The sequence below is a fragment of the Papio anubis genome, chromosome 11 (assembly GCF_008728515.1).
Source record: "Papio anubis isolate 15944 chromosome 11, Panubis1.0, whole genome shotgun sequence".
In the NCBI taxonomy this organism is placed as follows: Eukaryota; Metazoa; Chordata; class Mammalia; order Primates; family Cercopithecidae; genus Papio; species Papio anubis.
Window position 1 is genome coordinate 13,670,885 of NC_044986.1, and position 11,312 is coordinate 13,682,196.

The window sequence follows — 11,312 nt, forward strand, 5'->3', positions numbered from 1 at the left end:
CCCACAGCATGTGGTAATTATGAGAGAACAATTCAAGATGAGATCGGGTGTGGATACAGAGCCAAACCATATCAATAGCTCTTTTTTAAAAAATCATTAAACAATATTTCATTGCATGGATGTACCACCTTGTAGGACAGTTTATCCATTCACTTATGTCAAGGACATTTTAGTTGTTTTCAATTTGGGATGATTACAAACAAAGCTGCTGTAAACATTTGTGGACAGGTTGTTTTCAGCTCATTTGGGTAAGTACCTAGGTATTATGTTTAGTTTTGTAAGGAACTGACAAACTGTCCTCCAAAGGGGCTATAACATTTTGCAGTCCTACCCACAAAGAATGACAGTTCCTGTTGCTTTACATACTCATCAGCACTTGGTGGTGTTAGTGCTTTGGATTTTAACCATAACAATTTCACTACCAGTAAACATGCCCATTTTAACCATTCTAGTGTGTAGTGGGCATATTCTTTTTATTAAGTTAAAAAACAACTCAAATATACATGTATATACATATGATTTTTAGGACTATATACATGTGGAATAAAACCTTGTAGAAGGAAACCAAGGAATAGTAAAGACAGGATTCAGAAAGATGGTTACCCCAAGCGAAGGCAGGGGTGTGTGTTAGTGTGTGTAGGAGGCATAGCATAGACACAGATATAAACTCGTGTCATTATAACTTTTGAGTGTGGTGGGTTTGTGGCTACAATTAAACTAAATTAATAAAGGTGGGTGAGGTAAACTGAATAATTGTCCACCAAAGATTTCTATGTCCTAATTCCCAGAATTTGGGAATGTTATGCTAAAAGAGACTTTGCAGATGTGATTAGGAACCTTGAGATGAGATCATCTTGGCCCAAAGTAATCACAGAAGGTTCTTGTAAATGAAAAGGGGTGGCAGGAGAATCACAGTCAAGACAGACGATGTAAGCACAGAAACAGAGAGGAGAGAAGATACTACGCTTCTTTCCTTGAAGATGGAGGATGGGGCCAAGAGCCGAGGAAAGCAGGCAGCCTTTGGAAGCTGGAAAAGGCAAGGAACCAGACCTGCCAACTCCTTGATTTTAGTCCAGTGTAACTGATTTTGGACTTCTGACTTCCAGAATTGTAAGATAATAAATTCTTGTTGTTTTAAGTATCTAAATTTGCAGTAATTTGTTACAGCATCAACAGGAAACTATGACAGTGGGCCAGGCATGGGTTAATGAATTGGATTATAATTAAATACAGTTCTACACCTAGGTCCAATTAAAAAAATAGACAAAACCTTTGAGTGGCTCCTCACTGCCTGGAAGAGAAAGCTCAAATTCCTCAGCATGAAACAGATTCCTGACAACACAGTTCTACAAGGTCCCCTCTAGCTTGAGTTCCCTCCTCCCAACCCCAACCCATACATTTTAGCCATGGGTCCTGGCATCTGAGCCCTTTTATTGTTCCCGTGGACTCTCATGCGGCTCAACTCCTTTGCCGTGTCTCTATGAAGTCTTTCAGGTTGAAATTTCCTCCCCTGAAAATTGACAACATAAGGGCTTGCTGCATGGTTGATTCGGCTTTCAAGATTAGGACACAGTGGCACGTACAGGCACCGCCACTTGCAGAGGTCGACATGCACTTAGTACATGTTGGCAGAAGCAACTCTTAAGCTATTACTAACAGGGACAGTTAAGTTCTGGCAATGGACTGAAAGATCTTTCTTCATCGCCACTCTTCACTAAGCTACAAGACCAAGTACTTTCTCCTGAAGGTACTTAGAGGAGGAAAAAAGCACACCAGGAACTGTTGTAGGGGGTGAGAAGACAAATTCTACAGGGCTGCAGAGCTAGTGTGAACATGGTTTCCCTCATCTTCATCCAAAACTGCGTTCCTAGCCCACATGACTGATGTCTGTGCACGTCTCTGCCCAGTGATTTTTTTTTTCAACTCCAAGAATACGGGGGGAGTTGGGCAAGTCATTATAATAGAGGACTGCTCTTCTTGCCCCATTATCCGATGAGATACTGGATAGGGAAGCCTCTGAAACTTGTAAAGCAATTTGCAAGCAGGCCACCTGCTTGTATTTAACAAACAGGCTAGAAATACCTATGTGTGGGGAAAACGCGTCCCCAAAACACCCCAGCCCCTCCGGGTCCCCGCCAGCCCAGCCTCTCTCCTGACTGTCGCGCGAAGCGGCGGTTGACTAACGCGGGCCAGCCGTTCTGATGAACACAGGAGGGCCGGACGGGCCTGCTGGCTCGGACACCACGCGGAGGCAGAGCGCTCCCTGAGCCGCAGTTGAAGAAACCGCTCTCGGGCTGGACGAAGGCGGAGCAGCAGCTCAGACTGGGCCAACAGAAGAGCCTTACAATGCCTGGAGCAGTCCGAGGACAGCCCCCGGCGCGAGGCACTCTGGGACTTGTAGTTCGCTTCCCAGACAGCGCTTTTTCCCTCTTGGTCTCCCCGCCTTTCAATGTCGCTTTTATTCTTCCCTTCACCTCCCAGCCCGCCGACTTCCTGGTCGTCGCACGTCCTCACGTATGACTACACTACCCAGAAGTCTCCTCTTCGTGTCCCAGCGCGGGCGGTCGCCGGCGGTTCCTCTGGACTACAGGTTCCAGAAGTCCTATGCAGAAGTGCTTCCCTTTCTCATTTCCAGGACCACAATTCCCAGAGACTTCGGCTTCACGGCGTTTCTCTTTTTGCCCGATCTCTCCTGGAGCTGGCTGGGCTTCGGCCGGCCAGAGGCCCACAGCGACGACGTGATCCGTCGTGAGCGGGTCCCAGAGTTTCCTCGGCGGCCCTTTTTTCTCTCCCCTCGGTCGTCCCCCTTGCCGGCTGTCGCGGCTGGCCTGAGCAGTGACCTGGCGGGTCGCGCCTGCGCTCTGCCCTGTTTCCTGCCTGGCTGGTGGCGGCGGCCATTTTGTTCATCCTCCTCCTCCTCCTGCTCCTCCTGGTTGGAGCGCAGTGTCCGGAGCGGGCTGGGGGGAGAGAGCCCGAGAGCAGGGTTCGGTACCTTTTCCTCTGTCCCCAGCCGGTGCCCAGAGCCCCCCTCCCCTTCCTCCCCCCCCCCCCCCCTCCCCAGCCCTGCCCTCCCCCTTGTCCCGGGATCGCTCCGTCGCACCCACCATGATGGAAGACGACGGGCAGCCCCGGACTCTGTGAGTACCCGAGACGAGGGGTGCCAGGCGCCAAGAGGCCCGGGCACCGCGGGACGCTAAGGGAGGGAGCAGGAGAGACTGGGTCGAAGCCGGGACTCTAGGCGGCTCCCTGACCAGGGCGGCGTGGACGCGAAGTGCATTCCTCATCTGTCCCCTTTTCCTTGGGAAGGAAATCCTCCCTTCCCCCAAACACAGTCACTTCCTGGGGTCTGGGGCTTGTCTCGACCTTGTTCTCTGGCGCCCTTCTTTGCATGCCCTCCCTAGGCCGGGTTTCTGCACGGCTGAGGCTGTCAGGCCCAGGAGAACTCCTGCACCCCCTGCGCGTTGGGCACCCTGGGCTGGGCCTGGAGCTGCCGGTGCCCACGGGGAAAGGGCCTGGCGGGGGTGGGATTGGGGGTGGGCCCCGAGAAATTAGTACTCACCCCTTACACGTTCTCAGCGCTAGTCGCTCCCGGCTCTTCTCCCCAGCTAAGCTCTCGGAGGAAGCAGGACACTCTTTTACCACTCAAGCCCCTTCTCTCTTTATGCCCCACGTGCCCCCGCCCACGCTGTCAGAAACACCCGCCTAGCGCCCGCTACTTTTGAAGTGCATAAGGGATACCTTTTGCTGCCCGAGCATCTTTCCCTTCTTGGATAAAGAAGTTTACTTTGAGCGCTCCCTACGCTAAACTGACAACCAGTTGTTAAACTCCTTTTGCTCTCTAGGTGTTGCCTCTTCCTAATCTGTTTGTGCGTCGAAACCTTCAGAGTTGGCTAAAATTATGTCTTCATCCGCTATTTGATGTGTGTCTTCTGAACGCTTTTTCTCCTCTCTTGCTGTTGCTTTTTACCTGAAGCCCAATCTAATGAATGAATTCTGTCTTACAACCACTTAATTCTGGTTTCCTTCCTTTCCCAATGAAGAGTGATGACTCAGCATTTGCATTCCTTTCTGAGTAGTGTGGCACTCCTTTCTTCTGCATCTTTTTGTTTGTTTGTTTTTTAAGTCTGACTAGTTTTTAATTAAATGTTTAAGTTGGGCACCCTAATTTCCCGGCCTCTCCAGGTTCAGCACTCCTACCTTGAGTACCAAGGAGTCAGATCGCTGCTTTGTTTCTCTTGCCTCTCCTGGTATTGATAGGATCATAGTCCACTTGGCTCTGCTGTCTGATGGGGAAATTACTTTTTGGGGAATAGATAAGGTGGATGGGCACTCGAGAAGTTTGACTAGCTTCACATCTCTTCACTCCTACCAAAGAAAGGATGCTCAGTAAAGAAGACAGATGTTCAATATTGATAGAGATTTCTTTGTGTGTGGCCTTGTACAGGAATAAATGTGTTCTCTAACGTCTCACTAAAGAATCCATCCCGTTTTGAGAATCTGAGGCCTACTGAAGCACATCAAATGCTTCAATGAAATGCTTGTTTAGTAGAACGTCTTTGTGTTTTGTGTTGCCTTCCATTTCTGCCTTCTCTCCCTAGAAGAAAGAATTGGGACACACTTAAAATTTGTCCTTCAGGCCAGGCGCGGTGGCTCACACCTGTAATCCCAGCACTTTGGGAGGCCGAGGCGGGCAGATCACGAGGTCAAGAGATCGAGACTATCCTGGCCAACATGGTGAAACTACGTCTCTACTAAAAATACAAAAATTAGCTGGGCGTGGTGGTGCGCGCCTGTAGTCTCTGCTACTCAGGAGGCTGAGGCAGGAGAATCGCTTGAACCCAGGAGGTGGAGGTTGCGGTTAGCCAAGATCGCACCACTGCACTCCAGACTGGCGACAGAGTGAGACTCTGTCTAAACAATTAAAAAAAAAGAAAGAAAGAAAGAAAGAAATTTGTCCTTCAACATCTGTTGAAGCCAAGACTTGGTGTTGAGTTACAGTGTGTACTTTGATATAAGCATCTGGGAAAGCTAGACTTAAAGACTAGCTAACATGTATTTAACAAAGATAAAAGTTACATCGTATCTAAAAATCTGAAGTGTCATCATCACACACGGAATGATTGATAAATACTCATGGTAGGGGTCTCATTTACTGTATCTGTCTGTTCCTTACCAAGAGGAATGTCTGGTTTTGTAGTGCTCAAGAATGTGCTTTTTTGATGTCTTTTATTTATCTTTGCATCTGCCTTGTCTTCATCCCTATCAGAATTTCTCCTTGAGACTAATAAGCTAACTTCTTTGTCACTTATTTCCTTCCTCTACCTTCTCTAATCTCTTGTTCTTTCTTTGAAACAGTTAAGTTGTCTATGTTTACAGTTCTCTAAAACTGTGACATGTGTTCATATGAATAAATAGACATCTTAAGCTCTGTTGTTTTGTATGTCAGTACGTGTTTACTATTCTGTCTTCCTTTTTCCTTCTCCCACCCTTTCCCATGGGGACTTTTTCTTTTTCTTTCTTTTTTTTTTTTAAGAGAAGGACTACTACATCTTCCTAGGTCTTATCCCTGCAGCACTTAGTTCACTGCCTGGAACATAAGAGGTACTCAGTGTTTCTACAATGATTGTACTTCTTTCATTAAATTAGTATTAAGTTCTTTTTTAAAAGTCCTGGTTGAACTAAGATTGTAGGCAGACATTACTGTCACACGTGGTGCAGTCTGTTGACTTTTATATATTTTTTAAAACCTTCAAATGTAAAATCTTGAGATAAAAACAAATGTTTCACAATTGGGAGTTTTATTAGAGTTTAATACAAATAATGCATAGTAGTTTTTCCAAGAGTACGTTTTACATATTCTCAAAGGGTTCTATTAGATATAAGTAACATGATGAAAACTTTGAACATGATTTTAGACGTTGATATCTAGTAGGGTTTTATTTTGTTTATGGAGATCTTATATTTTACATTGTGAGCTATGGATTAGGTTTTTCAAGTGGCCAGTATGTTTTAAAAGAATGTGTTCTTAACAAAGCTTATCTTAAATTGTTTCCTTAAGATGCCTGTGTGTTACTAGTGAGGTTTTTTTCCTGCAGACACACACAAGCTAAGACATATGGTTCTATCTTCAGAAAACAATATGGTGTTTAGAGCCTAGGTAGGTCTTTAAATATTCATTACCTACAGTATTACTAATTTATTTGATGGTATTTAAAGTGGCATAGAATTGCTTTGATGTTGAGCCTAAATTTCTATTTGTCATATAGTTGCTTTAAAGGTCTGTTTTCTGATGTTCTTCATTCTCATTTGACATTTATTTTGGGGTATTATGCATTGAGTAACTTGTGATCTAAAAAAACAAACAAGATCATGCTGTGTAATACTGGTGTTGGAACTGGACTGTCTGACACCTGCCTTGTGGGACACACGTTTCAGGCTTGGGTTGTGTGTAGCTTTGTAGTGCAGTGATTTGATCCATGGTATATCTGAATCTACAATATGACACTAAATTGTAATAGTGTTTTATTGTAGCTTATTTTCTTCGTTTATCTGGTGCACCAAAATTGCTAGGAATTCATGTAATACCATGTTATGCAATCCCTTCCTTTAAGGCAATTCTTTCTTCCTGGAAATAAGCTAATGATTTAGAGTATAATCTGAATAAGAGCAAAGCAGAAGAAAATTCTATAAAATATTACAAAATTGACTGGCTATACCATGGATTTGTCTATACTGTTGCTATAATCAAGCCCCTCATTCAAATTCAACTTAATCATATTCTTTGTTTCTTTAAAGTAAGAGAGTGAGTGTGTGTGTGTGTGTGTGTATAAATGTGAATATCTCATATATTTAGTTGGTCAATTTAGTTGTACCTCCTGCAACTCTCTTCCATCATACCTTCTTTCTAAAATGAAATACTGTACTGACGAACAATTAATTAGAGATCTACTGAAGAATATTATTGCAAAATCTCTTCTTGTATAGGACTTGTCAAGAACAAAAGCAGAACTGTTACGGAAATTTAGGTATAGTGTTTTGTGTGAAAATGCTGATAATTTCAGCCTTGGTAGGGCTACTCTTTTCAGAGTGAGAGCACATTCAGTGTTGAAAAGTGTCATTAGTCTTTTGAAAGGCATGATATTCTTAACTTAAAATTCTGCCCAGTCAGACACAAGTAGTAGTTTGGCAATGTGAACTTCTGCCTACTGTGAAACTGCTAAGTTTCTAGCCTCAAATTGGATTTTAACCCTGATGCTAGGGATAAAGGTGTCATTTTCAGTTTTTAATGCTTCAGTTCCTACAGTTCCTGTTCTTAGAAGACAAAATAGACTCTAAGGTATGCCTCTTTTAAATTTTTTCCTAATCATTCTGGTATTTCCTAAGTGTTTACTCTTTGAATTGACCTCTCAATACAAAAATTGGAGCCATTTGTCTTTTTTCTGTTATTTCGTATATGTTCTTTAGGTAGAAATTATATATTTAAAGACTTGGAACTTTAGGTTGACTACTTCATAACCAGAGCAGAAAGAAAGTGAAGTGTAGAAGCTGTAATTTGGAAAGAATAAAGATATCATTTCAATGAACTACCAAGAGATGATCTTACTAGGTCAGGCATTGAACTTTGTCTTAAATATTTTTGTTAGTATTCACTTTGGGACAGATTATTTTATGATAATGTAAAGGTACTTACAACAGAATGGAACAGTACTTTAAAAGCTATACAATAATGTCTCAAGTGTTATGATGCATGAAGGCAAATGTAAATGAAAAAGCAATCTGAAATTTGGATACAAGAACTCAGTAAAAGAAAAGGCAGTCTGAAATTTGGGTAAAGTTTAGGTGAAATTATATAGTGAATCATGGCCTTTTAATCCTGGTAAATTAAGATATTGTGTGTGTTGTTATGGAAGGCCTTTCATGTTAGTTTTTGAAATTGAGTTTGCTGCTTAACACTTAACTTTGAGTGAAGATAATTTGAAAAATAGGAAACCTTAACACTGGATCTTTTAATAAATATTTCATGACATTCTAAACTTAGATATTAACATTTTCATCTTTGCCTTCAGTGCTAGAAATGTAAATTAATGTATCTAAATATGCCTCTAGAAATTCTTTAAGATCTGTAACTGACAGGAAATAGGTTGACTTGGAATAAGGATTTATTTTTGTTTTTCAGATGAAGTTTCGCTCTTGTTATCCAGGCTGGAGTGCAATGGCATGATCTCAGCCCACTGCAACCTCCGCCTCCCGGATTCAAGCGATTCTCCTGCGTCAGCCTCTCCCAAGTAGCTGGGATTGCAGGCGCCTGCCACCACGCCTGGCTAATTTTTTGTATTTTTAGTAGAGACAGGGTTTCACCATGTTGGCCAGGCTGGTCTTGAACTCCTGACCTCAAGTGATCCACTCTGCCATGGCTTCCCAGAGTGTTAGGATTACAGGTGTGAGCCACCGCACCTGGCGGAATAAAGATCTTATTAAGCAGTGACAGCTTTTATTGTGACTATTAGATACAGAAGGTAACTAATGCCCATACAGTTTTTCCTGAAGAAATCGATGTTTATACAGTAATGGAAATAGAAAACTATTTAAAATGTGTTATATTAAAGTGATAATTCTATTTTAATTTTATTATTAGCTAGCTTCAATACGTGAAATTGAGTTTTATCCATCCGTCTTTTCTCTTAGAAATGAGCCAACTAGCCTTTTAGGCAAGGAACCTAATGTTTAGAAGCTCAAGATCGCTTGTTCGTTTTTCTTTTTTTCTTTTTTTGGAGATGGAGTCTCACTGTGTCCCCCGGGCTGGAGTGCAGTGATGAGATCTTGGCTCACTGCAACCTCCGCCTCCCAGGTTCAAGCGATTCTCCTACCTCAGCCTCCCGAGTAGCTGGGATTATAGGTGTGCGCCACCACACCCGGCTAATTTTTGTATTTTTAGTAGAGATGGGGTTTCACCATGTTGGTCAGGCTGGTCTCAAACTCCTGACCTCATGATCCGCCCGCCTTAGCCTCCCAAAGTGCTGGGATTACAGGCATGAGCCACCGTGCCCGGTCAATTGTTCATTTTTCTTACAGGTAGGTCTACTCTGTACAAAAAGAAATCATTTCAGAGATACAGGCTTACAAACGCCTACGAGTTAAGAAGGGGCAAGCAGTCTATGGCTGGCTCATAACCCAATAACCTTTTACTCTTGCTGGAAAAAGTATGTCACTACATTTGCCTGCTGATGGATCGGCTCTTTAATTAGGAGGAAAAGGTGGCACAGTGAACGTAAACCAGTTTGTCACTTGTTTAGTCCTCTATTTAAGTAATATTGGATGTGTGTTTCAATTTTAGAGCAGGTACACTAAGGTTATTAGTACTCATTGCAATAAAATTCTTAACTGGAAAATTGCTACTAATTCTTAATTGGATCTTTTCAGTTTTTTACTTAACCTAAACTTTCTCAGTCTATTTTTCCCTTTGAGTATTCCATTTTAAAGCATATTGTGTATTTAATGTGGCAACTATGTTGCAAGTCTTATTTTGGTCTTAATACTCAGTTTCCAGATGTAATATATTACAAGTAGAAAAAGAAATTTACTTTCCAGAATGAACTTTGTTAAATTTTACAGATATTGTTTGGTTTATGAGGTTGTTCATATGGATGCAAATTTGAGGAATTATGCATAGAATACCAGAAAGACTTAAGTGTTTGACAATTTATTGAGATAAATTAAGATAAATCGATAGAACAAGACATAAACCAAGGTGGTCATCTCTGCGTGGTGAAGTAGCATTTTTTTCTTTTCTTTTTTAAACTTTCCTGTATTTAAAATCTTTTACACAAAACACATACATTCAATTTGTAATTAGAAAAAAAAAACCCAAATTTTTAAGTGTCCATAGTCAAAAATATACCTGGATTTGTCTTAATTTTTCTCTGAATTTCTTAAGAAATCTTTGTATTTGCTTTTTTATCTACATTAAGATATATTTTGTTGGCTGGGCATGGTGGCTCACTCCTGTAAATCCCAGCATTTTGGGAGGCCCAGGCGGGTGGATCACTTGAGGTCAGGAGTTTGAGACTAGCCAGGCCAACATGGTGAAACCTCGTCTCTACTAAAAATACAAAAATTAGACGGGCGTGGTGGTGGGCGCCTGTAGTCCCAGCTACCTGGGAGGCTGAGGCAGGAGAATTGCTTGAACCTGGGAGGAGGAGGTTGCAGTGAGCCAAGATTGCACCACTGCACTCCAGCCTGGGCGACAGAGTGAGACTCCATCTCAAAAAAATGCATATATATTTTGTTGATTCTGATGCATTTTAGACTAGGAAATTTTATATTTTCCCTGCTGTCCTAAAATGAAGTAGTGAAGACATCACTGCAAGTAACCTTACTTAGCCAAAAACAAAACAACAAAAACCCTCCACCCTCTGTATGTTTTACTATAACTTTACTCTAATTCTGTTCTTTGTTCATGTAATTGCTTTGGTTGGGAGTCTAAGATAAACTCACTTTATGTTTAATATCCTATTACAATCAGGTGTTTTAATGAATTAGTATTTGTTGTATTTGTGTGTGTGTGTGTGTGTGTGTGTGCTATAAATTATTTTTAATTAGAAATTGTAGTTATCTTGAGACCGGTTTAAAATTTTAACAATTAGAATAAGATGAGAAAATTATATCCAGGATACAGAATAATAATGCCATTGGGGTATACAAGATCACATTGATTCGTTTTTTAAATGTCTTTCAGAGTGGTATTTTAGTGGCCTAAGAACAATTGTTATTTTCCTAAATAAGGGTTAATCTTACTTTCATAGGATCAGGTTTAATTGGAGAAATTTTATTGAAAACAGAGGAAGTTAAAGTGAAATAAAAGGTGGCCGGGTGCGATGGCTCACGCCTGTAATTCCAGCACTTTGGGAGGCCAAGGCGGACCGATCACCTGAGGTCAGGTGTTCGAGACCTGCCTGACCAATATGATGAAACCCCGTCTCTGCTAAGAACACAAAAATTAGTCAGGCATGGTGGCATGCACCTGTAATCCCAGCTACTTGGGAGACTGAGACAGGAAAATTGTTTGAATCTGGGAGGCGGAGGTTGCAGTGAGCTGAGATCATGCCATTGCACTCCAGCCTGGGCAGGCAGCAAGAGCAAAACTCCGGCCGGGCGCGGTGGCTCAAGCCTGTAATCCCAGCGCTTTGGGAGGCCGAGACAGGCGGATCACGAGGTCAGGAGATCGAGACCATCCTGGCTAACACGGTGAAACCCCGTCTCTACTAAAAAATACAAAAATCTAGCCGGGCGAGGTGGCGGGCACCTGTAGTCCC

The 11,312-nt window shown here is 42.3% G+C and overlaps 1 protein-coding gene and 1 long non-coding RNA gene across 4 annotated transcripts; one reads left to right on the plus strand and one right to left on the minus strand.

The window, feature by feature from the left end:
* Window positions 1-506: 506 nt before the first annotated feature.
* Window positions 507-4,149, minus strand: LOC116269411. Its single transcript, XR_004176877.1, has 2 exons — window positions 3,560-4,149; window positions 507-2,957 (listed from the first exon to the last, which is right to left on the minus strand). It is a non-coding gene; the product is annotated as an uncharacterized LOC116269411 (long non-coding RNA).
* Window positions 2,427-8,237, plus strand: LOC116269410. 3 transcript variants are annotated; one of them, XM_031652027.1, is made up of 2 exons: window positions 2,427-3,137; window positions 6,059-8,237. In XM_031652027.1, exons 1-2 carry the CDS (start codon window positions 2,517-2,519, stop codon window positions 6,074-6,076), a joined length of 639 nt encoding a protein of 212 aa, XP_031507887.1. In that variant the 5' UTR covers window positions 2,427-2,516; the 3' UTR covers window positions 6,077-8,237. The 3 variants fall into 3 exon arrangements, 2 of the variants coding, with proteins under 2 accessions (XP_031507887.1, XP_031507888.1); XM_031652028.1 differs by having other exon boundaries at window positions 6,096-8,237; XR_004176876.1 differs by lacking the exon at window positions 2,427-3,137 and adding an exon at window positions 4,863-5,601.
* The last annotated feature ends 3,075 nt before the right edge of the window (window positions 8,238-11,312 follow it).

Excerpts from the sequence above, each read along its gene's own strand:
- LOC116269410 (XM_031652027.1), top strand. The coding sequence starts at position 2,517 with ATGACTACACTACCCAGAAGTCTCCTCTTCGTGTCCCAGCGCGGGCGG.